This window comes from Panthera onca, chromosome C1 (genome assembly GCF_046562875.1).
Source record: "Panthera onca isolate mPanOnc1 chromosome C1, mPanOnc1 haplotype 2, whole genome shotgun sequence".
NCBI classification, from domain to species: Eukaryota; Metazoa; Chordata; class Mammalia; order Carnivora; family Felidae; genus Panthera; species Panthera onca.
In genome coordinates, this window is record NC_138346.1 from 208,741,145 (window position 1) to 208,766,113 (window position 24,969).

Consider the following 24,969-nt stretch of genomic DNA (forward strand, 5'->3'; position numbering starts at 1 on the left):
CTAAGACTCTGGTCTCTAGAACTGCTCCTTCAGCCTTTACAGGCAAAGCCTCGCTGACTAGCTCTGGGTCATGGGGCAGCCGCTCCCGAGGCTCACCACCCAGACCCCTCTGATGGTCTCACGGACCTGGGCCCCTTCTCTTCCCAGGCAGGGCCAGCCCTCAACACCCACCAGCTCCATTCACATACTCCCCACCCCCACTGCTTCCTGCAGCAAAGGGCCCATGGTCCACTATTTCCCACCTGCAGAGAAACCACCTCAACTCCAAGGCCAGACAGCTGGAGATGGGCACCATCTAGAGAGCTGAGAACCAAGCCGTTTGCTTATTGCAAAGACAACAAACTAATACCTTAGCAAGGCCCGAGGGAACCTTTTTAATGAATATGTAATGACTGAAGTGTTAGATAAAATGACACGACCATAGGGGATTCCCCCCACCCCCCGCCCCCCAACACTGGGTGGCCTCCAGGGTGCGTCGAGAACTTTGCTGAGTGCACACTCACAAAAACCCTGCAGTACAGACAGCGTTGGTGGCTGGTCAGAGCCATCTTACAAATGAGGAAACTGAGGCTCAGAATGGCTAAGTAACCTGCCCGGGGATGCACAGCTAACAAGGGTGAAGTGGGGTCGCACCTAGGTTCACTGCCCGTATGGGACTCTCCCCACAACTGTTAGGCAGGCCGGGTGGGGGAAGGGCGCTGAGTATTTCCTTCAACAGGTTCGACATCACACCTGCAATTTTGCTCTATTTACTTTCCATGAACTCATTCTTCTCTCCATAAATCACACAGCAGTCCTGCCCTTGTCAGAATCATCAAAGGCCCAATTAACCCTGAATACCGTGGCCCCTTCTCTGCAAACCTCCCCGCCCCCCCAGACCCACAGCTTTTCAGGCTGGGAATGCCAGGCAAGCAAGCACTTATTCTATGCCGGCCCTGTGGGGGGAGGGGCGAACCCACACACATACGAAAACCACCCACAGCAGCTAAATTCCGACTGCCAAGCCTTTATTAGTGGTGATAAAAGGCAGCAGAAACAGCACAGGGTTTTAGACTCCCAGGTGGGGGCTGCAGTCCCAGGAATTAGTCATGTTTTGACTGGTAGAGTTATGGAATTTATAATGGAGGCCCTAGAGAAATTAAACACGGATTACGGCCAACTCCCTCCCCCTCCCCCGGCTGAATGCCTCCTGCGGGAACAGTGCCTTGGGCTCCCTCGCCCCCTCCAGGAGCCTGGTTTGCTGGCCCTGGAGGGCTGGGTGAAGGCGGAGACCCCCTCAGTGCAGGGTCACAGAGGAGGTGGCTCTCACCTGCTCCCCACCTCACCGGGTGATGTCCACCCCTCATGGAATCCTGGGCCGTAGGAATCAGGTGTATCCTGAGCAGCACCAAGCCCCCAGCCAGGGTTCAGTAAGTCTCATCGAAATGAACCCGTGTCTTCGACCTTCTCAGCTTTGCCCTTCGTAGGTGAAGCGTCATTCCCTGCCCTCCCCGCCCCCCCGGGGAGGCAATAGTCGAGGGTCAGGAGAAGCGGCCTGAATTTGGGCGAGCCCAGCGAACTCTGCCTTAATTAAAGAAAAGAGTTGCACCCACCTTTCACACTCTGCTTTTAGGGCCTCTTTAAGAAGCCAAAGATCCCTGAGAGTGGTTGTATATCAAGATCCTAACATCTTAGTGGAAAAGTTCATCAAAAGGACAGGATGAAAAGGAATCTCTGTTAGCAGCTTGCTGGAGCTTCAGGGCGTTCTTTGTGATGCCTCTGTGTGGTTGACTGCCCCTGGAGTCTTTAATCCTGGCTTTTTGTTGGCAGACCAGTGACTGGGGAGAAACTTAACCTTTGCTGAGCACCTACTACGTGCCGGGCGCTGTGCTAAACCACTTTATAAACATTCTCCAGTTTAGCAGATCTTAAGGGTTCAGCCCAGGGTAGGTGTCTAATAAATAGTCACTGAATGGATAAATGACTTTAAGCCCCATATCAGCCCTGTGAGCTAGGGCACTATAATCATCATCTCTTTACAGATGAGGCAATAGAACTAGAGAGGGGCAGTTCTTTGCCCCAGGCAACACAGCATGCAGTAGGAAACAGAAATTCAAGCCCAAGTGTCTGATTCCCAAACCTGAGCTCTCTCCAGTCTCCCAGGCGGGGCTTCCTCCTTGCTCAGCAGGGATTGGCTCCGGGATTGTGGGAAGTGAAAAGCCCAGGAGCTGTCCAGCATTTGCATTGCTGAAAGGAGAACACTGGAGCCAAGCCCAGACTCCCAGCTGGGGCAGGGCATTCTCTTGCCCTCCGTACGAATACATCTCCCCTCACCTTGGAGACTGCTCTTCCCGTGTCCCACACTCCAGGCCCCAGGCTCAGATCCCCTAAAACTGACAACTACCAGACAGCTACCGGATGACAGGACCAAAGATCTGCTGGTCCCTCAAACCCAGTGCAACTCTAAGTACCACCAATACCAAATTCCCCAGTCAAAGGCATCAGAGCAGAGCAGGGTCCCGGATGACGCGGCACATTTTGCCTAGAGTCTGAATGCACGCTTTCCTGATTTGTGTTATCGTTCTTGTCTGGTCTCTCTCTAGACCGTTCTCCAAGCTATGCCCAGAGCTCCATTTCTTCAAGCGACGTCATGATTCTGCTCACAATTCCGAAGTCTTCACTCCTTCATGCAATACTCCATGTCCTTCAAGAGCTGGCCCTCCCTATCTCCATCTTCTTTTGTCCCCCTCCCCACCGCTTTCATTCTCCAGCCATTCTAAGCGCCCCGTCGGTTTAATCCCCCATACCAGGTTGTCAAAGACAGCCGTGGGGCTGGTAGCAGGGACAAGTATTCCAAACAAAAGGAGCAGCGCGTGCTAAGTCCTGCTCCTCAGGCCAGAGTTATCTCAGGAATCACTTCCTATGGAAGATCCTCTGGCTGACCACCTCTCCCTGTAGCCATCAGTCGCTCCCCATCCCTATGATATTTCTGTGTACAGAATGGGACTCTGCTCCATGAATCAGACAAGAAGTTACCCTGCAACACTTCCCCCTGGAAAGTAAGCTAGCCCCTTATGATGTTTTATCCATTTTGTGTCACCAGCACCTACCTGCCTGTGAGGAAGTAAAAATAAACAGAAGAGGGGCGCCTGGGTGGCTCAGTCGGTTAAGTGGCCGACTTGGACTCAGGTCATGGTCTCGCGGTCTGTGGGTTCGAGCCCTGCATCGGGTTCCGTGCTGACAGCTCAGAGCCTGGAGCCTGTTGGGGATTCTGTGTCTCCCTCTCTCTCTTTGCCCCTCCCCTACTCACACTCAGTCTCTCTCTCTCTCTCTCTCTCTCTCTCTCAAAAATAAATAAACATTTAAAAAAATGAGTAAATAAACAGAAGAGCCAGGTTTTTCCTTAAGGACTTGGTTAACAGAGGCTGGTGTGTATAGAACTAATCACATCTATAATAAAAATTATGATAATAATAGCTAACCCTTATGTGTCTGGGACCTGCTCAGTGTCTTATTATGTTAACTCATCAAACCCATACGATAATCACCAAAACCACCTGAGGTAGGCATCTCCACCAGGTCCATTTTACAGATGAGAAAGCTGAGGCACAGGAGGCCAACTAACCCCCCCCCCCCCCCCAAGGCAACAGAGCCAGAAAGCAGCACAGCAAGGATGCCGGTCCAGACAGTCTGGCTTCAGAGTCTGAGCCCTTGTCCATTTCGCCATCTGTTTCTCTGAAGGGGACGTAGAGGTGGGAGAGGCAATCAAAGTCTCTTCTACAGCCAGGAGGACACCAGTGTTAACTTTATTCTCCACATCAGCAAACCCTAGAGCTCCGAGCGGGGTTATGGCGGGGAACTTGGCCTTCCACACCCCACCCACACCCTAACACAAGGGTGCCAAGCCCCAGCTTTGGAAGCAGAAACTGGCAGGACAGAACCCTCACGGCTGGGAACAGCCCCCCTTGGGGCCCTTCCGGTTGCCCCCTCCACCAGCCACGCCCAGCCCCCCCTTCCCCAGCTGCCGAGACCCTGCCTCCCACCCCCCTGCACCTGGTTGCCCCTGGCAGGCAGCCCCAGACCCCTCGCGGAGGATAAGCTTCCCCCAGCTCTGAGCAGCTGCCAGGCCATGCCGGAGCCGGCAGGCATCTTCTGGGCACCACTTGCCGCCCCGCCAGGCCTGGCATGCCAGCAGTTGTGCGTTAGGTTGATGGCCCTGCACAGCCCCACGGAGCTGCTATTTTTAATTTAATTGGAGAGTCGGAGGAGAAAGATGGTACCCAGCGAGGGAGTTTTAAAAGCTTTTGGGGTGGGGGAGGGGGGAGAGAAAGCGAAGAAAAGTTCGTAATTATACACCAGGCAGCCAGATTTGATGCTTGAACAGAAAGGTTAAATGTTACATTCAGAATAAAATGAGAAAAAGTCCTGATGACAGTTGCCCAGAGCTAAATAAGGAGGAAAAAAAAAATACCCCTTGCCCATCTCTTCTCCAGCTTCCTCGTCTCCCTCATCCTCGTTTCTGAGTCTCCCCCCTCCGCTTCTGCCTTTTAAAGCTCAGAAGCCCACAAATAAGCCAGTTTGGAGCACAAAGATTACCACTTACTATGTCAACACTTGATTGCCACCCCAAAGCAGCTTTCACTCGAGCCTGAAAAAAATCACACATTTTCATTTCTCAGGCCAATGAGGTCTGACAGGGTCCAGAAAACTGGGATGGCAGTCTGGCACTGTGAGTAACCACATGGGCTTTAGTACGGATGGACCTAGGTTCAAATCCCTCCTCTGCCAAGGGACAGATGGTGTGGGTCATAAACAGAAGAATATAAACAGACGGACTCAGATGGCACACTCCTTTCATCCTTCCTTTTCCCACGGGGAATATAGATGTGATGCCTGGAGCTGCTGCAGTCATTTTGTGACCATGAGGCAAATCACTAAAAGTGGAACAATCGAGAGACAGCATCCTTGAGGATACACCACTCTTCCCCAGGACTGCCTATTTGCAGTCAATAGAGACAAATCAATCCCACTGCGTTTCAGCCACTTTTAGTCTCAGTGTTCTCGAAATGCTGAATCCATTCCTAACTCCGACAATCCCATATTGGCCTGAGCTTGAGGGTCAACTTGAGCAAGAGCATCACATCACTAAGCTTCAGTTTACCTACGTGTAAATGGGGACAGATGTCACTCACCTCACAGTGTGCACGTGGGGATTGAATGCGACTCCATTTCTAAGGCACAGTGGCTACTATTGTTGTTCACAGTCCCGATGAATGGGAAAACAATATCAAATTATAAAATGCCAAGTCACCTTTAATTCCATAGCACTTTCTAGTTTTCCAAGAGACCTCTCTCCCTTCATTTTAGCTCATCCTCCACCCCAAATCTCTGAGGCGAGGAAGTATTATTCCCTATTTTACACCTGGCAGCCCCAGAGAGGTTAAGCAACTTGCCCGAGGTAGCTTAGCTAATGACAGAGCCAGCCTGTAATTCTAATCAGATCCCAAGTCCCCGGGGCCTCGGCCGGGCTGGTTCTGAGCTGTTCTACTAAAGGTCCCACTTCTCCTCCTGGGGACCACTGACGTCTCAGGGTTGGGGACAAAGCTGTGTCTGAGACAATATGGTTCATGTGTCGACACAAGGTGAGTTGGGCTCTGGCCTTCAAATTCCTCCTCCTGGCCCTGAAGCCTCGAGATTCCTTGAGCTCTAATCCCCTACCCACTGTACCTGTGACTCTATTCACATTAGGGAACCAAGAGCCCTGTTCACAAGGAGCCATATGACACAGTGGTTGAGGACCCAGGCTGGATCTGAACACCACGCTTGCCACTCAGCAGAAAAAAATATGTTCAAATTTATTTTGAGAGAGAGTACGCGTGCGTGCACATGCAAGTAGGGGAGGGGCAGAGAGAGAGGGAGAGAGAATCCCAAGCAGGCTCTGCCCTGTCAGCGCGGAGCCCGATGCGGGGCTTCAAACCCGTGAACCATGAGATCATGACCTGAGCCGAAGTCAAGAGTTGGACGCTTAACCGACTGAGCCACCCAGGTGCCCCGAGAAAAAAGTATTTGTTACATAAATAGTAAGTTCTATGAGTCAGGGTGAGCAGAACAGCTGCCGTGACAAAACAAGCCCCAAATCTCAGTGGCTGAAGGTGGTCGATTTTTCCTCGTGTCCCAGGGCAGTGTAGCGGGGTTGGGTGGGGCTTGGGGAGGGGGGGGTCTATGTTCCATCTAGTCATTCGGCCCCCTTCCCCCATCGGATCCTCTGCATCCTGCAGGCTGATGGAGCGATTTTAAGGGTCAGGCACACACTGAACTGGCCAGAGCCTGTGGCATGGTCACATGACCCTACCTAACTGCAGGGTGGGGGTGGGGTGCTGGGAAGTGTAACCACACAGCCGAGGAAGGAGGGGCGGTCTCCCACGGTCCCCAGCAGTCTCTCTCAGTCTGCCCCATGGAAAGTAGGCATCCTCCTCCCCCCAGATCACATGACCTTGTTACATTTGATTATTTCAGTCTCCGTCACCTCAAACAGAGTTCCTCAATTACTGCCTCCGTCCCCCTGGTAGATCGCAATCTCCTTGAAGCCAGAAAACCCGGCATCTATCCCTCCGTGGTCCCCAGTGCCTAGCACATAGTAGGTCCTCTAATGTGTATGAAATAAATATTACATGAGTAGAAACTCAAACTTTAACAGAATTTCGGGACATCTGAGATAAGGGAGGGAACGTGGCAGAGAAAGAACGAGAGGCTCCGGGCCCCTGACATCCCACTCGGCAGGTCCCTAGAGGCTGCCCTGGCCCCACCTGGGTCCTCATGGACTCCCGCTCCCTGCGTCTTCCCCAGAGACCATCCATCCTGCCGCCACGCATGACAGAAGCCAGCTCTGGTTCCAAAGAAGTTTATTTGCATATAAAACAAAACCCTGGCCATGGAGGGAGGGCCCTTTGGCTCACCTGTAGCAATTTCTTCCTGGCCAGAAAGAATGAGTAAGACTAGAAACTTCACCTCTCCCATCCCACCCCATCTGGGACCCCAGCCCAAGGTCCCATCTCGCTCGCCCCAGTTAAAACCTACTGAACTGAGAGCAGGACAGCCCAAGGGAGATGCCAGCGAAAAATTAAGTGGCTACGAGGGAGACAGTAAGTGATCACTCCCCTCCAAATGACAGACCACCCCCTGGAGACACTGCCTCCGGAAGGCTTCCAGGGTCGACACCCTGTCCGCCTATGGGCTGGACCTCACTCTTGAAACAAGATAAAACCCTAGTACCTAAAAAAAAAAAAAAAACAAACACAACCCTCATGAACTCGGAATTCCAAAACCAGCTGACCCCACCCCTGCCCAGGCCCCCGTCACTGAAATTAATCCCCTCTAACCCACGGGCGGGGCGGGGCGGGGCGGGACCCAGGGGCCCACAGGTCACAGCCTGAGACTCTCCTCATACTCCTCCTTGGTCATCCACTCGGACCTGTAGGTAGACAGATGGGCCACGACGGACGCTCCCAGCCAGACGCTGAAGTTTCTGTTGGAACCCACCCACATGGTGGCCTTGGAGGAGGAGAAATGACCTGTCATCAGCTCCTTGTACAGGCGCTTGGTGAAGCCGGGGTACAGGGTGTTGCCCCCGCAGGCCATCACGTGGGAGGTGAGCAGCGGGTGCATGGAGGCCTCGCAGGCCAGGATGGCATCCACCACGGCCTGGGAGATGCCGGGCCCTTGCAGGTCGAACACCTGGGGGCTGAAGAACATCTCGGGGGCCAGCCGCTGCATGGGGGTCAGCTCCACGCGGGTGCCGTCGGGGAGCTGGTAGGCGTTGCCGTCGTCCGAGCCGCTCGGCAGGCTCTGGCGGAAGTCGAGCGCCTCCCCCAGGTTCTGCGGCACATAGCACTTGCTCATCTGCGTGGTGGCCACCGTTTCCAGCTGAAACAGGTTGTGGCGATTGCAATCCTCCTTAAAGAGGCTCTTGAAGAGGTAGGCCGCCAGATCCTGGCCCGCGAACTCCAGCGTCTTGCCGCCGGGCTGCAAGGGGCGGCCGAGATGGAAGGGCTGCACGCGGGTCAGGCCGTAGCCGGAATCGACCACCACGCCGGTCAGGAGGCCCGAGGCGTACAGGGACATCTCCAGCTGGTCGGCCAGGAGTACGGACGGCACATCCAGTAACTCAAACATAATCTGCAAGAAGGGAGGAGAGACGCTGGGTTATCCCGCCCCCCGCCCCTCCGGAACAAAAGGTCCCGATCCAGCTCCGTCTTCCCCAAGACTGAGCCACGTGCCCAGCTCTCAGAATGGAAGCCGGTGCAGACCTGTGTCCCCAAGGGATGGAGGCAGGCGGCTGGCGTGGGGGGGGGGGGGGCGGTGCCCAGAGGAGGTGGGGCACAGGGCCCCCCCCCCCCCCCCCCGCCCCGGGAGCTCATGCTGTGGAAACCAGAGAGGCTCTACAGGGATTCGGAGTCGGATTTGCCCTGGGGAGTTTGATGACCACATTCAGAAAGACCCGTTTGGGTGGAGGGGTGGGAAGGGCGGTCAGCTGCGTGTCAGAAACAGTGCTGAGGTGCTTGGCTCTGTGAGCAGCGGTGGACCCAGGGGGGCTACGGCCAAGGGCAGATCTGCCGCCTGGACCATCTCTTTAGAAGAGGGAAGAAGACATCAGACAAGAAGCAAGTGTAGGATATCCACCACTGCCTCCAGAAAAGGGGGGGGGGGGAGGAAGGGGAGGGGGAAGGGAGGGAGGAAGGAAGGAAAGAAGGAAGCGAGGGAAGGAAGGAAGGAGGGAAGAAGGGAGGGAGATAAATCCACTCACCTCCTGGTAAGTGAAGCCTTTTTTTTTTTTTTTCCACACATGGAGGCAAAACTGGGATTCTGACATTTAGGGTTTGGCAAAATCCCTAGGCTGATTTTCTCCCCCACCCATCACCCCCTAGATCTTTACAGAGCACCCCCCTCCCACCGCCCCCCTAATTGCCCAGTTCGGACTGCAGCCCCATGTTTCTGACCCTACACACACAGAAAGGTGGCACCAGTGGGGGCTCCCGTGGCCTTTGGCCACACAGCCACCACTTCCTGCCCCAGCCAGCCCATCTCCCCCGCTCAGGGGGAGGGGGCTGCCCCATCCCCGGACTCAGAATACTGTCCTGCCACCATCCATTTCCCAAATGGAAGCCAAGGCCCTCTTTTTCGAATGGGAAATGAAATATGAGTCCCACTTAGAACTCTCTAGGAGCTTCCGATCTATTTAGAGCAGGGGTTGGCAAGCATTTCCTATAAAAGCTAGACAGCCGGGGTTGCCAAATTTAGCAAACAAAAATACAGGCTGCCCAATTAAATTTGACTCTCAGACAAACAACAATGTTTTCGTGTACGTATGTCCCATGCACTACTTGGGACACGCTTATACTAAAGTATTATCTGTTGCTTATCTGAAATTCAGCTCAGACGTGCATTTTATCTAGCAAACCTACAATAAGTAGGTCTTTTAGCCTTTTCATGCTATATATACAGTCTCTGCCACAACTACTCAGCTCTGTGGTATGAAAGTAGCCAAGGACGATATGTAAATGGGTGAACATAGCTATGTTCCAATAAAACTTTATTTATAACAACAGATGGTGGGCCACTTTGGCCCACTGGCTGTAGTTTGCCAAGACTTGACTTAGGGTAAAATCAAAGCCCTCCCCACCCACAGGCTCGGGCCTACAAGACGCAACCCCTGGGACTTCACCTTCCTGCCTCCCTCTTCCCATCCTCCCTGGTGACTGAAATCACCTCCTCAGAGAAACCCTCCCTAATCACCCTCTCCCCACCAGCCAGCTATCACCCCATTTCATTTTGTTTCTAGCAGTGATCACTCTCCGGAATTCTTAGTGGGTAACTTATTCAAGGTCAAGTCTTCCCCAAGGATGGAACATGATCTCTGAACATTTCGGAATCCATGAACAAAGTACCCAGCATCTCCCCATCTTCATAGACTATTTCCACTGCCATGTCCCCGTCTGTTGGAAGAAACTCCGTGAACCCCATCTTGCCTAGAACAGGTGCCAGGCACACAGTAGGTACTCAGGAGACAGCGATGGGGCAGATTCTTTAGAAAACGGAGCTCCCGACCCTCCTCATGTCCAAACACAAAGTGCCAGGCCTTACCTCCAGGGTCTTCTGTCGGTCCGCGGGCTCCCTCAGAGGGCACTCTGTGACCATCACGGGGGAGTCCTCATGCTCCCGCCTATGTTTCTCCAGGACAAATGACCAGATGTGCTCCACGCCTTCCCAGTTGAGGACGCGGCCACGCTGGATGGGGTAGCTGAAGGTATCAGGATGGCAAATGTCGATGCCCAGACTCACGCGCCTTCGGGCATAGCTGGGGCCGGGGTTCTCCCTGCACGGGATGTAGTTCACGATGCTCGGGAAGACCATCTGGGGCTCGTTCCACCCAGACAAGCCAGCCTTCAGAAAGCCAGACCCGTGGTCGATGATAATGGTTCTCGCGGCCATGGCAAAGGCAGGGATCTTGGGAACTTGACTGTGGAAGGAAAAGACAGGGAGGGAAGTTACTTGTGAACCCATTCCAGGCCACGGTGGGCTGCTTCCCACTCTCCACCCCAGAGTCAAACCTCAGGCTCCCCTAAAGCCTGCCGGCCTCCCCTTCCAAGCCTTTACGCAGGCTGTGCCTGCAATGTTCCTCCAGCCCCAAACTCCTAATCATCCTACAAGGCCCCGCCTGGGAAGTCCTGCCACGCCCTCCTTCCCACCAACTTCTCCCGTTGTGCTTTGCACACTCTGTTACACCAGGGGCACGCTTTCGCTCCACGGGAGTAGAGGTCGGGCCGTGTTATTCTTGGAAGCCTTGGTGAGAAGCTTTGCCCCCAGCAGCTCTCAGTGGTGGTTGGCTGCCTGATTCAAGGACTCAGGGACGTCAGCCTCAGGGGCCACCGCCATCTGGGATAATAGCATACTAGCGACAGCATCATGAGCAGGGGTAACGACGGTGACAGTGGCCACCGGCAAAGCCGCCTTTCCGGGGTACACGCCCTCTGTCTAGCTCTAGGAGGGAGTTTGCCGGTGAGGTTGAATGATGTAAAACTGCCATTCGTGCCTGCCAAAAATGATCAAACAGCAGCAGGCTTCCAATGGCTTGAGCTGGCAATCATTCCATGTTCATACCCACCTGTAAGGCAGGTAGCACGGTTGCACCCATTCTACAGGTGGGGATACTGAGGCACGGAGGGCTTAAAATTACTTTCCCAGGGCCACACAACCGAGAAGCAGGACTGACACCCGTACCCAGAGCAGATCCCAAAGGCCACACTCTGAGCATCAGGCTAGGCACGAGAAGTGGGTTTTGAGTAGGAGACAGGCAGCTGAGTTACTACATAAGGGAGGCCAGGCTGTCAGCAGGTTGGCTAAGCATGATCATGGACAGTTCCGACACCCGTAAAGTGGGGGGAATAATAAACGCCATGCTGGAAAGGTAGGTGGACTCACTATGTGATTTCCAGACTTACTGCAAAAGTCCAGCAGCCAACACGATGCGGCATTGGTGAAAGGCTAGTGACAGAGGTGCCTGAGACAGAATGAGGAGTCCAGACACAGATCTTTGCAAAGAAGGAGAACTGGTGTTTGGCAAGGTGCAAAAACAACGAAAGGGAGGAGGAACAGTCTTTACGAGAAACGGTAGGGAACGACTGGATGTCCACACGCCAACAAAAACGAACCTTAATCCATACCTCACACCTTATAAAAAACTAACTCAAAATGGGTCACAGATCTACGTGGAAAAACCTAAAGCCATACTAAAACTACCCAAAGAAACAGAGGCGAAAATCACTGTGACCTCAGATACAGCAAAATTTTCTTAGATGGAACATCATCAGCCTGGCCCTTAGAAGAATGAACTGATACACTGGCCTTTGTCAAAATTTAAGAAATTTGCACTTTGAAAGACACCGTGAAAAAAAAAAAAAGAAAGAAAGACACCATGAAGGGTACAAAAAGACAAGCCGCGGACTGGGAGAAAGGATTTGCAAATCGTACGTCTGATAAGTCGCTTGCATCCAAGAGCATACAAAGAACTCACAAAATTCGGCATAAGAAAAACAATCCACGTTTTCAAGGGGCCAAAAGATCTCAACATGTCACAAAAGAAGATACACGGATGGCAAGGAGCCATATGAAAAGGCGCTGGGCATCATGAATCACCAGAAACATGAAAATTAAAAGCAGCACCGTGTGGCTAAGGGAACGGCCAAGGTTAGAGGCTGACCAGACCCGACGCTGGTGAGGAGGTGGAGGACCAGTGCCCTCGAGCACGGCGGGAGGAAACGCAATTTAGAAAACAGTCTGGCAGTTTCTCCTCTAAAGCGAAATACACCCCCGCCATCCCTAGGATCCCCATTCCTAGGTTTTCTCCCAAGGAAACGAAAACATATGTTCACCTGATGCTCACGTCAGTAGTTGCTCTATTCATAACGACCAAAACCCCAGCGACTGCCTAAAGATCCCTCGGTTGGGGAATGGATAGACGAATCTCCATCCAGCGGACTAATACTCAGCACCGAATGACTGGTACGCATAGTCACACAGAAGAAATCTCAAGTGCACCGAGGGAAGGAAGCCAGACTCAAAAGGCAATGACTGTATGATTCGAATCCCATGACAATTCTGGGAAAGGCAAATTATAAGGACAGAAAACAGATCCGTGGCTGCCAGCAGCTGGAGGTGGAGGGAAGGGGGGGGGCGGTTGCCCATGAGGGGTCATGGCAGGATTTGGGGTGATGACAGAACCATGCGATATCCGGGTTGAGGGTGAGTATCACCGGATGTGTTGGGCAACTCATGCACCTATACGCTGAAAGGGGTGACTGTTACTCTAAGTAAAAAATGTTAGGGGCGCCTGGGTGGCTCAGTCGGTTCAGCATCCGGCTCTTGGTTTCGGCTCAGGTCATGATCTCCCAGTTCGTGCGTTCAAGCCCCACGTCGGGCTCGGAGCTGGCGGTGTGGAGCCTGCTTGGGATTCTCTGTCTCCCCCTTTCTCCGCTCCTCCCCTGCTCGTGCTCGCTCTCTCTCTCTCTCAAAATAAATAAACTTTTAAAACAAATGTTAAGGGAAAACCCAGTGGGCGTGAGGACAAATGAAAGCACGTGAAATCACCTCGCAGAATATGAATTGTTGCACAGACCGCAGACACGGTGTCTCAAATGCACGTGGGTGTTTCCTGTAAGACAGACATCCAGGAAGGCAGCTGGGCCCGAAGGTTATTTCTGGGGCTGGTATTCCACCAGCTATATGCTCTGCTTCAGTTCTGGGTGGCCCGCGACTAGGGAGCACGGCAGCCACCGCCCGGCCCCGGCCAGTGGCTCCCCTGCACCGCCAACCTCAGGGCAGTGACTAGGCTTCACCGCTTTGAAATCGCTCTGACATCAGATGGGGCGAAGAGGAGAAGAGAGATGGGGCCAAGGTGTCGGCCTCCTCCCTGGCGTGCTGCCAGGCTGAGTGACGGATTTCCTCACACTGCATCACCCGGTGATGGAGAGCGGCGGGCCCGGATGGCATTCCGGGAAAAGAGCTCTGCCCCCGGGTTCCCCGCATCACAAGAGCAGGGTAACCGGCGAACGCTTCCCTGGCCTGGGCGTTCGGAATCATGCGACCCCACTGTGGTTGTGCGTCAGGAGGCTGGCAGGGGGGAGGGGACTCCAGGCCGGTGGCCCAAGTGACCTGGCCTGGGAGCAGAAGGCGGGGGAGGCAGTGGGCCATTCCTCTCCTGGACTAGAACACAGAAAGGAAGTAGACAGACATGAAACCTACATACTCAAAAGCATTTTTACAGTCATTTACTCCACAAGCTCCTACCGAGCACCCTCTATGTACCAAGAACTCTCGTAGACTGAGTGGCTCCTGCCCTCCTGGTCCTTCCACCCTACTGAGAAAGACTGTCAGTCAGCACCACACCAGATATATCATGCTGGGGGCAGGGGAGGGGGGGAGAGGCGATTAGCACAATGAAGAAAAGTAGGGGTGCCTGGGTGGCTCAGTCGGTTAAGCATCCGACTTTGGCTCAGGTCACGATCTCACAGTTTGTGAGTTCGAGCCCCGCGTCGGGCTCTGTGCTGGCAGCTCAGAGCCTGGAGCCTGCTTCAGATTCCGTGTTTCCCTCTCTCTCTGCCCCTCCCCCCATTTGTGCTCTGTCTCTCTAAAATAAACAAATGTAAAAATTTCTTTAAAAAAGGTAAAATCTGGTAAGAGGGACACGGAGAATAAGGAACACAGAGGTGTGGTGTTGTTCTCAGTGGGGCAGCCAGAAAAGGCCTCTCCATCGGGTGACATCTGAGCAGAGGACTGAAGTGAGAGAATAAGGCATGTGATTACCTGGAAAAGCATCTAAGCCGAAGGAACAGCAGGTGCAAAGGCCCTGAGGAAGAAACTGCTGGATGTGTTCTAGGAACAGCCGGGATGCCAGGATGGTGGGGATGTAGCGGGCAGAGGGAAGGGTGCTGAAGGTCTTGGGTGGGCCTTGCAGGCCTTTGTTTGTTTAGAGACGTGGGAAACCACTGGAGGGGGATGAGCACAGGAAGGACATGATCTGACTCAAGATGTCCATACATCCTTTGGGCTGATATGAATAAGGGACCGCAGAGATAGAAGCAGGGGATGGAAAGGTGGTGACAGGTGATGGTAGGTAGCTTGCACAATGGAAGCAGCAGTGACGAGGGTGGGAAGTGGTCGGCCCCTGGATGGGTTTAGGAAAGGCCGTTACGGTGGAGTGTGGGACCGGGAGAAGGATAAAGGAAGACATCAAGATCTGGGGCCTGGAAAGCCACAAGAATGAAGTACCCACTCACTGAGATGGAGACGACAGTAGGAGGAGCGGGTCTGGGGCAGGGAGGGAGTCGGGAAGTTTATGTTGGATGTGCGAACAGTTTGTGATGCCTGCTGGGCACGTGTGACGATGTCTGGCAGCAGAGTCTGCAGATGTCTGAGCTGGAGATATAATTGGAACTTACTGAGTGGATGAAATTGCCAGTTTTGGGGATGGGTGAACTCACGAAGAGCCTCGAGGTAGATCAAGCCCGACGCCTGTGGGTAATTTAAGGTCTGGGAGCTGGGCGTTGAGAAGCAACCAGCAAAGAGGATAAGAAGGAATGGCTGAGGGGCTGGCGGGGCGTCTCAGAGGCCAAGCAGAGAAAGTATCTCGAGAAGAGAGAAACTAGATGAAGACCAAGGGAAAATCTGTGGAATTTAAGCCACACGGAAGCCACCGGTAGCCTTGGCATAAAGCATCTCATTGGAACGTCACCAATGGAGGAAAGCCTGAGGGGTAGGAGACGGGGTCTACAAAACTGGCTCTGGGGTGGCAAAAACATCAGCGGAGTCCGCAAGAAAAGAAATGTTAGGACAGAGTCACCCACACGATGTACGTTTTCTGATCCTGGGTCACAGAAAAACATTACCGTAAAGATTTTCGCAGGCTTCTGTTACCGGTCGGGATGGAGGAAGCCCAGCACAGCCCCACCTGCCACTGAATGTAACTAACAACATCGGATAAGATGCAAAAAGCGAAAGAAAAGCCAAAGCGGCAGATGAAAGAAGAATGAAAACTTGGAGGTGAGGTTCTCGGCCGTTCTATTTCCCTTTTCTCTGAGGCAGGTTCCCGGCAGGGCTTCAGGAGTGGGTCACTGACAAGTAAGACCAAGAGAAAACCTGTCTTTCTGGCCAGAAGATCAGGAAAGGGGGCCTCTGTAAGTCAGAGAATGTGGAAAGAAGACAGCAGAGGAGGGATCCCCTCGTTCTGTGTTAAGAACTGGGTCAGAGCCCAGGCTTGCCTGTGCATGTGAGGGATTGACCCAAAGCAGCAGAGGGAAGGCCCTACGAGCCGACCCGACATTGGAACCACTGCCCCCGGATGGTCTGAGCCCACCTGGGCGCTGGATGTGTGTGGGCCGCTAAAACAGAACCAAGAAAGCAAGCCGATCTCCAGGGGAGTTTCACAGAACACAGGGTTTCACGGCATGACATTCAGGACACCCCACACAGAAATCAAAATTACTCAACACGCAAAGAATCGGGAAAATGTAACTGACCGCTCCTTCGGGGAACATGCCCATGCCAACCCTGAGCTGACCCGGATGCTGGAATATTCCTGAAGACATCCGAGCAGCTGTTACAATGGACGTCAAGGTAGACAGGCTGGAAGTCAATGGACAGACACGTGTTTTCAGCGAGAAGTAGATACTATAAAAAGAAGCAAGAGGTATGCATAATAGCTGGAATTTGTCAAAAGGAAAAAAAAAATCTGTGCAGCAGTAGAATAAAGGTGTCAGAGCAATGAATAAGAGAAATTAAGATAGCAATAGAGGGGCGCCTGGGTGGCTCTGTTGGTTAAGCAACCAACCGACTCTTGATTTCAGCTCGGGTCATGATCCCAGGATTCGTGAGTTCAAGGCCTGTATCAGGCTCTGTGCTGACAACACAAAGGCTGCTTGGGATTCCCTCTCTCCCCCCCCCCTCTGCCCCTCCCCACTGGCATGCGCTCTCTCTCTCTCTCTCTCAAAAAATAAATAAAAATGGTATCAATAGAAGTTTTCCAAACTGAAAAACAGGAAAGAAATAATAAAAAAAAAAGCTTCAGAGACCCATGGGACTATATAAAAAAGTCTAATATTCATGTCACTGAAGTCCCACAGTAAAAAATATTTGAAGCCGGGTACCTGGGTGGCTCTGTCAGTTAAGCGTCTGACTTCAGCTCAGGTCATGATCTCACAGTTCATGAGTTCGAGCCCCACGTTGGGCTCTGTCCTGACAGTTCAGAGCCTGTCAGGAGACAGTTCAGATTCTCTCTCTGTCTCTCTCTCTTTCAAAAATAAATGAACATTAAAAAAATTTTTTTAATAAAAAATATTTGAAGTAATAATGGCTAAAAATTTCCCAAATTTGGTGAATGACATAAATCTGCCAATTCAGGAAGCTCAGCACATCCTGAAGAGAATCCGTTAAAAAGTAAAACATGTGTGGGGGCGCCTGGGGGGATCAGTTAGTTGAGCATCCGACTTTGGCTCAGGTCATGATCTCACCGTTCGTGAGTTCAAGCCCCGCATCAGGCTCTGTGCTGACAGCTCAGAGCCTGTAGCCTGCTTCGGATACTGTGTCTTCCTCTCTCTCTCCTCCTCCCCTGCTTGCACTCTGTCTTTCTCTCTCTCTCTCTCAAAAATAAATAAACGTTAAAAAAATTTTTAATAAATAAATAAATAAATAAATAAATAAAACACGTGTAGACAACAGTGTAGGCAACCGCTGAATACCAAGGTTTTCTCTTGCTCAATGCTGAAAGCCTCTAGAGAAAAAGGAAAAGCATTATATAGATGGGGGAACGACAATTAGGCTGACTGCAGACTTCTCATCAGAAAGAAATGTCAACCCAGAATTCTATACCCACCAAGAGTATCCTTCAAGAATGAAGACAAAATAAGACATTCTTAGTTGAAGGAAAACAAAGAACATTCACCCCCAGGAACAATTCTTTAAGAAATGTTAATGAAAGCTCTTCAGGTTGAAGGAAAATGATGCCAGAATCTGGAACCCCCAGAGTGAAGGAAGGACAGCAAATTTGGTAAGTAGTTGGACAATAATGTCTTCCTCTTAAAAATCGGTAAGAGCCATTGAAAGCAAAAAATTGTAACAACGTGTGCTGGGGTTTCCAGCGTCGGCAGATGTCATACATGTAACCCCTATGAGGTGGGGGAAGGGACCTTTGTGGTTGCAAGTTTTACACGCTATGTGAAGTGTTAAATATTGACTCTAATTAGAACGTTGAAGGCTAGGCATATATGTGGCAATCCCAAGGGCAAGCAAAATAATAATAATAATAATAATAATAATAATAATACAAAGAAATAAGCCCCAAAATCCAATAGATAAAGTAAAATAGAATACTAAAAAACATTCACATAATCTAAAACATGGCAGGAAAGACAGAACAGAGAAATGGAAGCACAGAGCAGGGTGGGGAGACAAAAGCAGTAGCCCTATATCCAACCGTATCAACAATTACACTAAAATAAAATTTCCCAAGCCATGCCAATTACAAGACAGAGACTTTCAGTTTGGAATAACAACAACAAAAAGACCTAACTATAGACTGTCTCCAAGAAATCCACTTTAAATACAATGATAAAGATTGGTTCCAAGTAAAAGGATAGAAAGAGATAAAACCACGTAAGAACAAATCAAATGAAAGCAGCAACAGCTACCCTAGTATCAGACCAACTTGGCTTCCGAACAAAGACTATCACCGGGAACAAAGACAGATGTTGCATAGTGGTAAAAGGTTAGCTCACCAAAATGTCATCATAACCCTAAACATATGTGCATCGAACAGGTACTCAAACTCTTTAAGCAAAGACTAAAAGACTCATAAAGAGAAATAGAAAACTCCACCACTCAACCTGGAGGCTTCGATCCCTTTCCCAGTAACTGAGAGAAAAAGTAGACAAGCCAAGCTGGCTGTTGAGGATTTTCACATCTTTGCTCATTTTCCAACTGACGTTTATAAAGCATTCCATTAAACAAAAGCAGAACGCACATTCTTTTCAAAAGCACGTGGGACACTCACCAAGATAAGCCACCTTATGAGCCACAAAACAAACGTTCACAGATGTAGAATTGAAATCACAGAAATCACATTCTCTTATCCTTAAGGAATTAAGCTAGAAGTCAAAAGCAGAATGATATGGGAAAATCCTCAAACAACTGGAAATTAAACAGTATGAGTCTAGAGAACTCATGGGCCAAAGAAAAAAGAAATAGAAACTATATTGAAATGAATGAAAATAAAAATATAACCTATCAAAATGGGTGGGATGCAGGTAAAGTAGTGCTCAGAGGGAATTTATAACTTTCAGTATTCATATTAGAAAAAGAAGAAAGCTTTCGAGTCAATAATCTAGCCTTCCACCTCAGGAAACCAGAAAAGAAAGCATGCCTTAACCCCAAAGCAAGCAGAGGGTGGAAGTGATGAGTAAGATCACGGAAATTGAAAACAGGAAACCAAGAGAGAAAACTCAAGAAAACCAAAAGCTGATCCTTTGAAAAGATCAATAAATTAATAAACCGCTAGTCAGACCAAGGGTGGGGGGAGGGGCAGAAAGACACAGAGGGTTGATATCAGGAATGAGGGGACATTCCTTCAAACTCAGACATGAAAAGAAAATATTACGAACAGCTTTCTGCCTATCAATCTGACAACGTAGGTGAAATGAACAAATTCCTTCAAAGATAGAAGCTGCCAGGTTTCACTCAAAAAGTACTATATAAGCTGAATAGCCCCATGACAATGAAAGAGATGAATTTTTAGTTTAAAAACCTTCCAACAAAGAAGATGACAGTCCCACTGGCTTCACCGGTAAATTTTACTGAACTCTGCAGGAAGAAGCAAAGATAGTTGTGCACAGTCTCTTCCAGGAAGCAGAGGAGGAGGGAACGCATCCCAACTTGTTTTGATTTGATACCCAAATCAAAAATATTACAAGAAAACCCAACAACTACCAACCCAAGTCCCTCGTGAATGTAGATACAAAAGCATTCTCGGTGAAATGTTAGCAAACCCAGCAATATACAAAGAGGATAAGCTACCTCAGCTAAATGGGGTGTATCTCAGAAATGGAAAGCTGGCTCAATATTTTAAAGTCAACAGAATTCGACCTAGTAACAGATAAAGAAGAAAGACCACTTGACTATTTCATTGGCTAAAATCCAATGTGCATTCACAACAAAAAGTTTCAATAGCAAGGACTAGAAGTGAATTTCCTTAACCTGATAAGGGGCATCTACAAAGAACCAACAGATAATGGTGAAAGCCTGGAACTTTCCCCCCTAAGATCAGGAACAGTAAGGACATCACCTCTCACTGCTCCTAATCAACAATGAACCAGAAGGCCTACCCAGGTCAATAAGGCAAGAAAAAGAAAGAAAAGGCATAGAAATTGCAAAGGAAGAAAGAAAACTCGCCTATTTACCGAAGACATAATTATCTTTTTTTTTAATTTTTTTAATGCCTACTTATTTTTGAGAGAGAGAGTCAGAGCGTGAGCGGGAGAAGGGCAGAGAGAGAGGGAGACCCAGAACCTGAAGCAGGCTCCAGGCTCCGAGCCGTCAGCACAGAGCCTGACGCGGGGCTTGAACTCATGGACCCTGAGACCCTGAGATGAAGTTGGATGCTCAACCGACTGAGCTACCCAGGCACCCCAGAAGACATAATTATCTATGTAGGAAATCCCAAAGAACCTACAAAAAAAAAGATCCCACAACTAATAAATGAGCTTAGCCAAATCACATCACTCAATTCCATGTTTTAAAAATCATTCTATTTTATGTACTAGCAATGAACAGCTAGAAATCAAAATTTTAAAAACAGTGCCATTCATAATATCATCAAAAACCGTAAAAGACTTTGGCATAAATCTAACAAAATGTGTCATGAAATATGCCGAAAACTACAAACACTGATGGAAGAAACCCAAGAAAACCTAAATAAATAGAGAGAGATACCGCGTAGTCCAGACTCCAACAAATACAGCCAGTGATTTGGACAAAGGTGACAGGTAGGACATTGCAGGGACAAAAGATGGTCTTTCCAACAAACAATGCTGGAAACAAATTAAACCTCTCTCTGGGGGAAAAAAAAATAACCTCACCCATTCCTCATCTCTAACACAAAAAAAATTAACTTGAAATAGATCATGCAAACTGCAATTACAAAACCCCAAACTATAAGGCTTGTAAAAGAAACCGTAAGAGAAAATCTCGTGACCTTATCTAGGAACATCTTGATGCCCTTAGATACCACACCACCAGTGCAACCCATGAAAGGAAAGATTTTAGATTTATCAAGATTTAAAAGCTCTGCTCTTTAAAAGACACGACTATGGGAATGAAAAACATTAGCCACAGGACTGGTGGACAATATCTGCAAATCACATTTCTGATGTAGGACTTACATCCAGAATATATAAAGAACTATCAAAAATCAGTAATTTAAAAAAAATGAACGTTTGAAAAAGGGGCAAACATTCGGACACTTCATCACAGAAGCCGTATGGATGATATAGAAGCACACAGAAAGGGGCGCCTGGGGGGCTCAGTCGGTTAAGCCGCCGACTTCGGCTCAGGTCACGATCTCGCGGTTCGTGAGTTCGAGCCCCGCGTCGGGCTCTGTGCTGACAGCTCAGAGCCTGGAGCCTGTTTCAGATTCTGTGTCTCCCTCTCTCTGACCCTCCCCCGTTCATGCTCTGTCTCTCTCTGTCTCAAAAATAAATAAACGTTAGAAGCACACAAAAAGATGCCAAACATCCTAAGTCATTAGGGAAATGCAAAGCAAAACCACAATGATGCTACTCTATACATTCTAGAAAAGCTAAATTTTTTTTGAAAAAGAACAATCCCAACTACTGGCAAGGACTTGAAGAACTGAAATTCTCATACACTGCTGGTGGGACTATAAAAAGATTCAATCAGGAAAATAGCTTGGAAGTTTTGCACAGAGTTAAACACCCATCTACCAGTCAACCCAGCAACGCTATTCTTTTTTTTTTTTTTTTTTTTTTAGTTTTTTTTAAGTGTTTATTTATTATTTTGAGAGAGAGCAAGAGAGAGACAGAGTGTGAGCGGGGGAGAGGCAGAGAGAGAGGGAGACACAGAATCCGAAGCAGGCTCCAGGCTCTGAGCTGTCAGCACAGAGCCTGACCTGGGGCTCGAACTCACAGACCTCGAGATCATGACCTGAGCCCGAGTCGGATGCTTAACCGACTGAGCCACCCAGGTGCCACTCCAGCAACCCTATTCTTTTTTTTTTTTTTTTTTTTTTTTTTTAATTTTTTTTTTCAACGTTTTTTATTTATTTTTGGGACAGAGAGAGACAGAGCATGAACGGGGGAGGGGCAGAGAGAGAGGGAGACACAGAATCGGAAACAGGCTCCAGGCTCCGAGCCTTCAGCCCAGAGCCTGACGCAGGGCTCGAACTCACGGACCGCGAGATCGTGACCTGGCTGAAGTCGGATGCTTAACCGACTGCGCCACCCAGGCGCCCCCAGCAACCCTATTCTTAAGAGAAACCAAATTTTATGTTCACACAAAAGCCTTTACACCAGTGTAAATTACCCAAACCTGGAAACAACCTAAATGTTCTCCAACTGAGTGATGAATAATAAATGGCAGGTCCATCCAACTGGTGAACCAGTCAGCGGTAAAAAGGAGAAATTATGGATACGTACAATAGTATGGATGACTTCAAAAATCAGTGTGCGAAAGGGGCACCTGGGTGGCTCAGTCGGTTAAGCGGCCGACTTTGGCTCAGGTCATGATCTCGTGGTCCGTGAGTTCGAGCCCCGCATCGGGCTCTGTGCTGACAGCTCAGCTCAGAGCCTGGAGCCTGTTTCAGAATCTGTGTCTCCCTCTCTCTGACCCTCCCCCGTTCATGCTCTGTCTCTCTCTGTCTCAAAAATAAATAAATAAACGTTAAAAAAAATCAGTGTGCGATGTGCAAGAAGGCAGAATTTCTGGGTCCTGCAAAGAAATCTGTAAGTTTGAATTTCTAGGACATTCTGCAAAAAGGCAGAAACCGTAAACACTGAGAACTGACCAGTGATCGCCAAGAGTGCGGGGCTGGTAGAAAGGGTTACACTGCATAGGAGCCCGGAGGAATTTGGTGGCGGGGGCGGTAGAATTGGATTATATCTTGGTTACTTGTCTGCATGCATCTGTCAAAATTTAGAAGCACCCATCAGAAAGGATAAATCTTAACCGCATGCAAATCTTTTAAGTGAATTTTTAAAAAGAACGCTTTGGGAACTATTGGTGGTGATATTTGAATATGGGTTGTATCTTCAATGTTAAATCTCCTGCATTCAATCACTATATTGTGGTTTCGAAGGAGAATATCCTTGATTTTAAAGAGATACATGAAGAAGTATTTAAGGTAAAATGTCATGCAATTTACTTTCAAGTAGATGGGAGGAAAAAAAAAACAGCGTGTGTATATAGAAGCAGCCTCAAAGCAAATGTGGTCAGAAGATAATGGCTAGTGCATATAGGTGAAGGGTTTTTGAGAGTGCATTGAACTGTTCTCACACCTTCTCGAAATATGAATGCTTCTTAAAATTAAAAGCTTTCAGGAAAATAAAGGCTGGGAGAACAGAAATCAGAGACGGCAAGTATAGACGATTTTGATGAGTTCTGCTATGAAAGCAAGCAAAGAAATACAACAATAGATATGGAGGGATATGGGGCCCCAGGAGGCTTGGAGGGCTTTTTTTTTTTTTTTTAATAGATTAGAAATAATATGTTAAGGTTTTGTGCTGATGGGAATAATCCAGTGGAGAAAAAAGTTGAACCAAATCAGAACAAACGGCAGTTAATTCTGGACTCTGTATTATGAAGATTTGCCTGCTTTTCCAATACTATATTCTACCCTCTCCCACAGAGCACAGGCCTCCAGCCTTTTTCTGGTCCTTCCGTCCCCGGGCCATAGCCTACGCTGTCCTCCCCAAGAGCCTTGGATTCCCTTTACCTTCCGTCTGGAACACCTGTGTCAGCTCTTCTGGAAACAGGTGCTTCTCGTCAGGCAAGTCTGAGCTCAAGGGTTGCCCCGTCGGAGAAGCCCTCCCCTGTCCACTCGCTCTGCTCCCAGCTGTCACCACAGCAGTGACCTTTACGAGTCCCGCAGCCCGTATCCAAGTACACACGTGGTATGTCTTCTGGCCTGTTGTCTGTCTTGCAAGTGCCACCAGAGTGCAGGCTCTAAGGAGGACAAGTTTTTGTCTTTTGCTTCCATGGTCCCACCAAATGGCTGGCATGTTTTTGTTAAATCAACTTGTGTTGAATGAATACCGTTCTTTTTTTAATATGTATTTATTTATGGAAGCGTGCAAGCGGGGGAGGCACAGAGAGAGAGGAGGACAGAGGATCCGAAGTGGGCTCTGTGCTGACAGGCTGAGAGCAGCGAGCCTGATGTGGGGCTCGAACTCGTGAACAATGAGATCATGACCTGAGCCGAAGTGGGACGCTCAACCGACTGAGCCACCCAGGTGCCCCGAATGATTACAGTTTTTAAAACACAGTGGCATGCTGGCAACATGATGGTTCCATGCGGACTCCGCTTCCGTATCCCTAAAACATTGGTTTCCTCCATTAGCCTCTGGTAACTTCCCTGGTCGAAACCCTCCACCAGCTCCCACTGCCGACAAGAGAGGGTGTGAACTCTGCTGGAAGGCACCAGTCTCCAGCCCCCTGGCTGGCCTCACCTCTCGCTCTCCTCCCCATCCGTGAACCTGGGGCGAGAGCCACGGGGTGGTATCTGCTTCTTGAGAAGTTTACCCATTTCACATCTCTTCTCTGTCTGAAATTCCCTTCCCTGAAATGTCTCCAGCCTTGAAGATCCAAAACCAAGGCTTTGCTCCAGAAAGCTTCTAGCATCAGACAACCTTCACTGGGGAGCTCCCTCCTCCACGGACTACCACAACCCAGAACACCTGCCGGGGCTTACTATGTGCCAGGCACCGGGCAAGGCACTTCCCCCATATGATCTCATTTAACCTGCACAAGAAGCCAATGACAAGGGCATTGACCCGTCTCCAGTGTATGGATACAGTGATTATAGTTGACAGATGTGAAGGAAGGCATCGGCTCCAAGACACCCAGTCCACAGGGCGCTCGGGATTCAAATCCATGCCTGTGGTTTCCAGAGCCCAAGGTAAGAGCCGCCCCGACTAACCATGTGGCCTCAGGCTAACCAGTTCACTAAGCCTTCGTTTTCAGATGAGAACAAAACTACCTTTCACGGATGCTCCAAGGACGGGCGATATCGCCTCAAGGGCACGGCACAGAACCATCACACGTTAGCTCCCGTTAGTTGATGGAGCCTCTTACTGCTACCTGTCTACCTGGGGGTCTTTGCTCCCGCGGGGTCGGCACGCTATGTGTGCACGAGAGCCCTCCAGGGTTTGTCCATCA

The 24,969-nt window shown here is 49.7% G+C and overlaps 1 protein-coding gene across 1 annotated transcript in view; it reads right to left on the reverse strand.

Moving 5' to 3' along the window:
• Positions 1–6,878: 6,878 nt before the first annotated feature.
• Positions 6,879–24,969, reverse strand: part of ACTL8 (actin like 8) — a 60,041-nt gene continuing 41,950 nt past the window's right edge. The window contains exons 2-3 of the mRNA XM_078450614.2: positions 10,120–10,495; positions 6,879–8,154 (exon numbers count right to left, since the gene is read on the reverse strand). Coding sequence (XP_078306740.1) covers positions 7,402–8,154; positions 10,120–10,467 — 1,101 coding nt within the window. The 5' untranslated portion in view covers positions 10,468–10,495 and the 3' untranslated portion in view covers positions 6,879–7,401. The remainder of the gene's footprint in view (positions 8,155–10,119; positions 10,496–24,969) is intronic.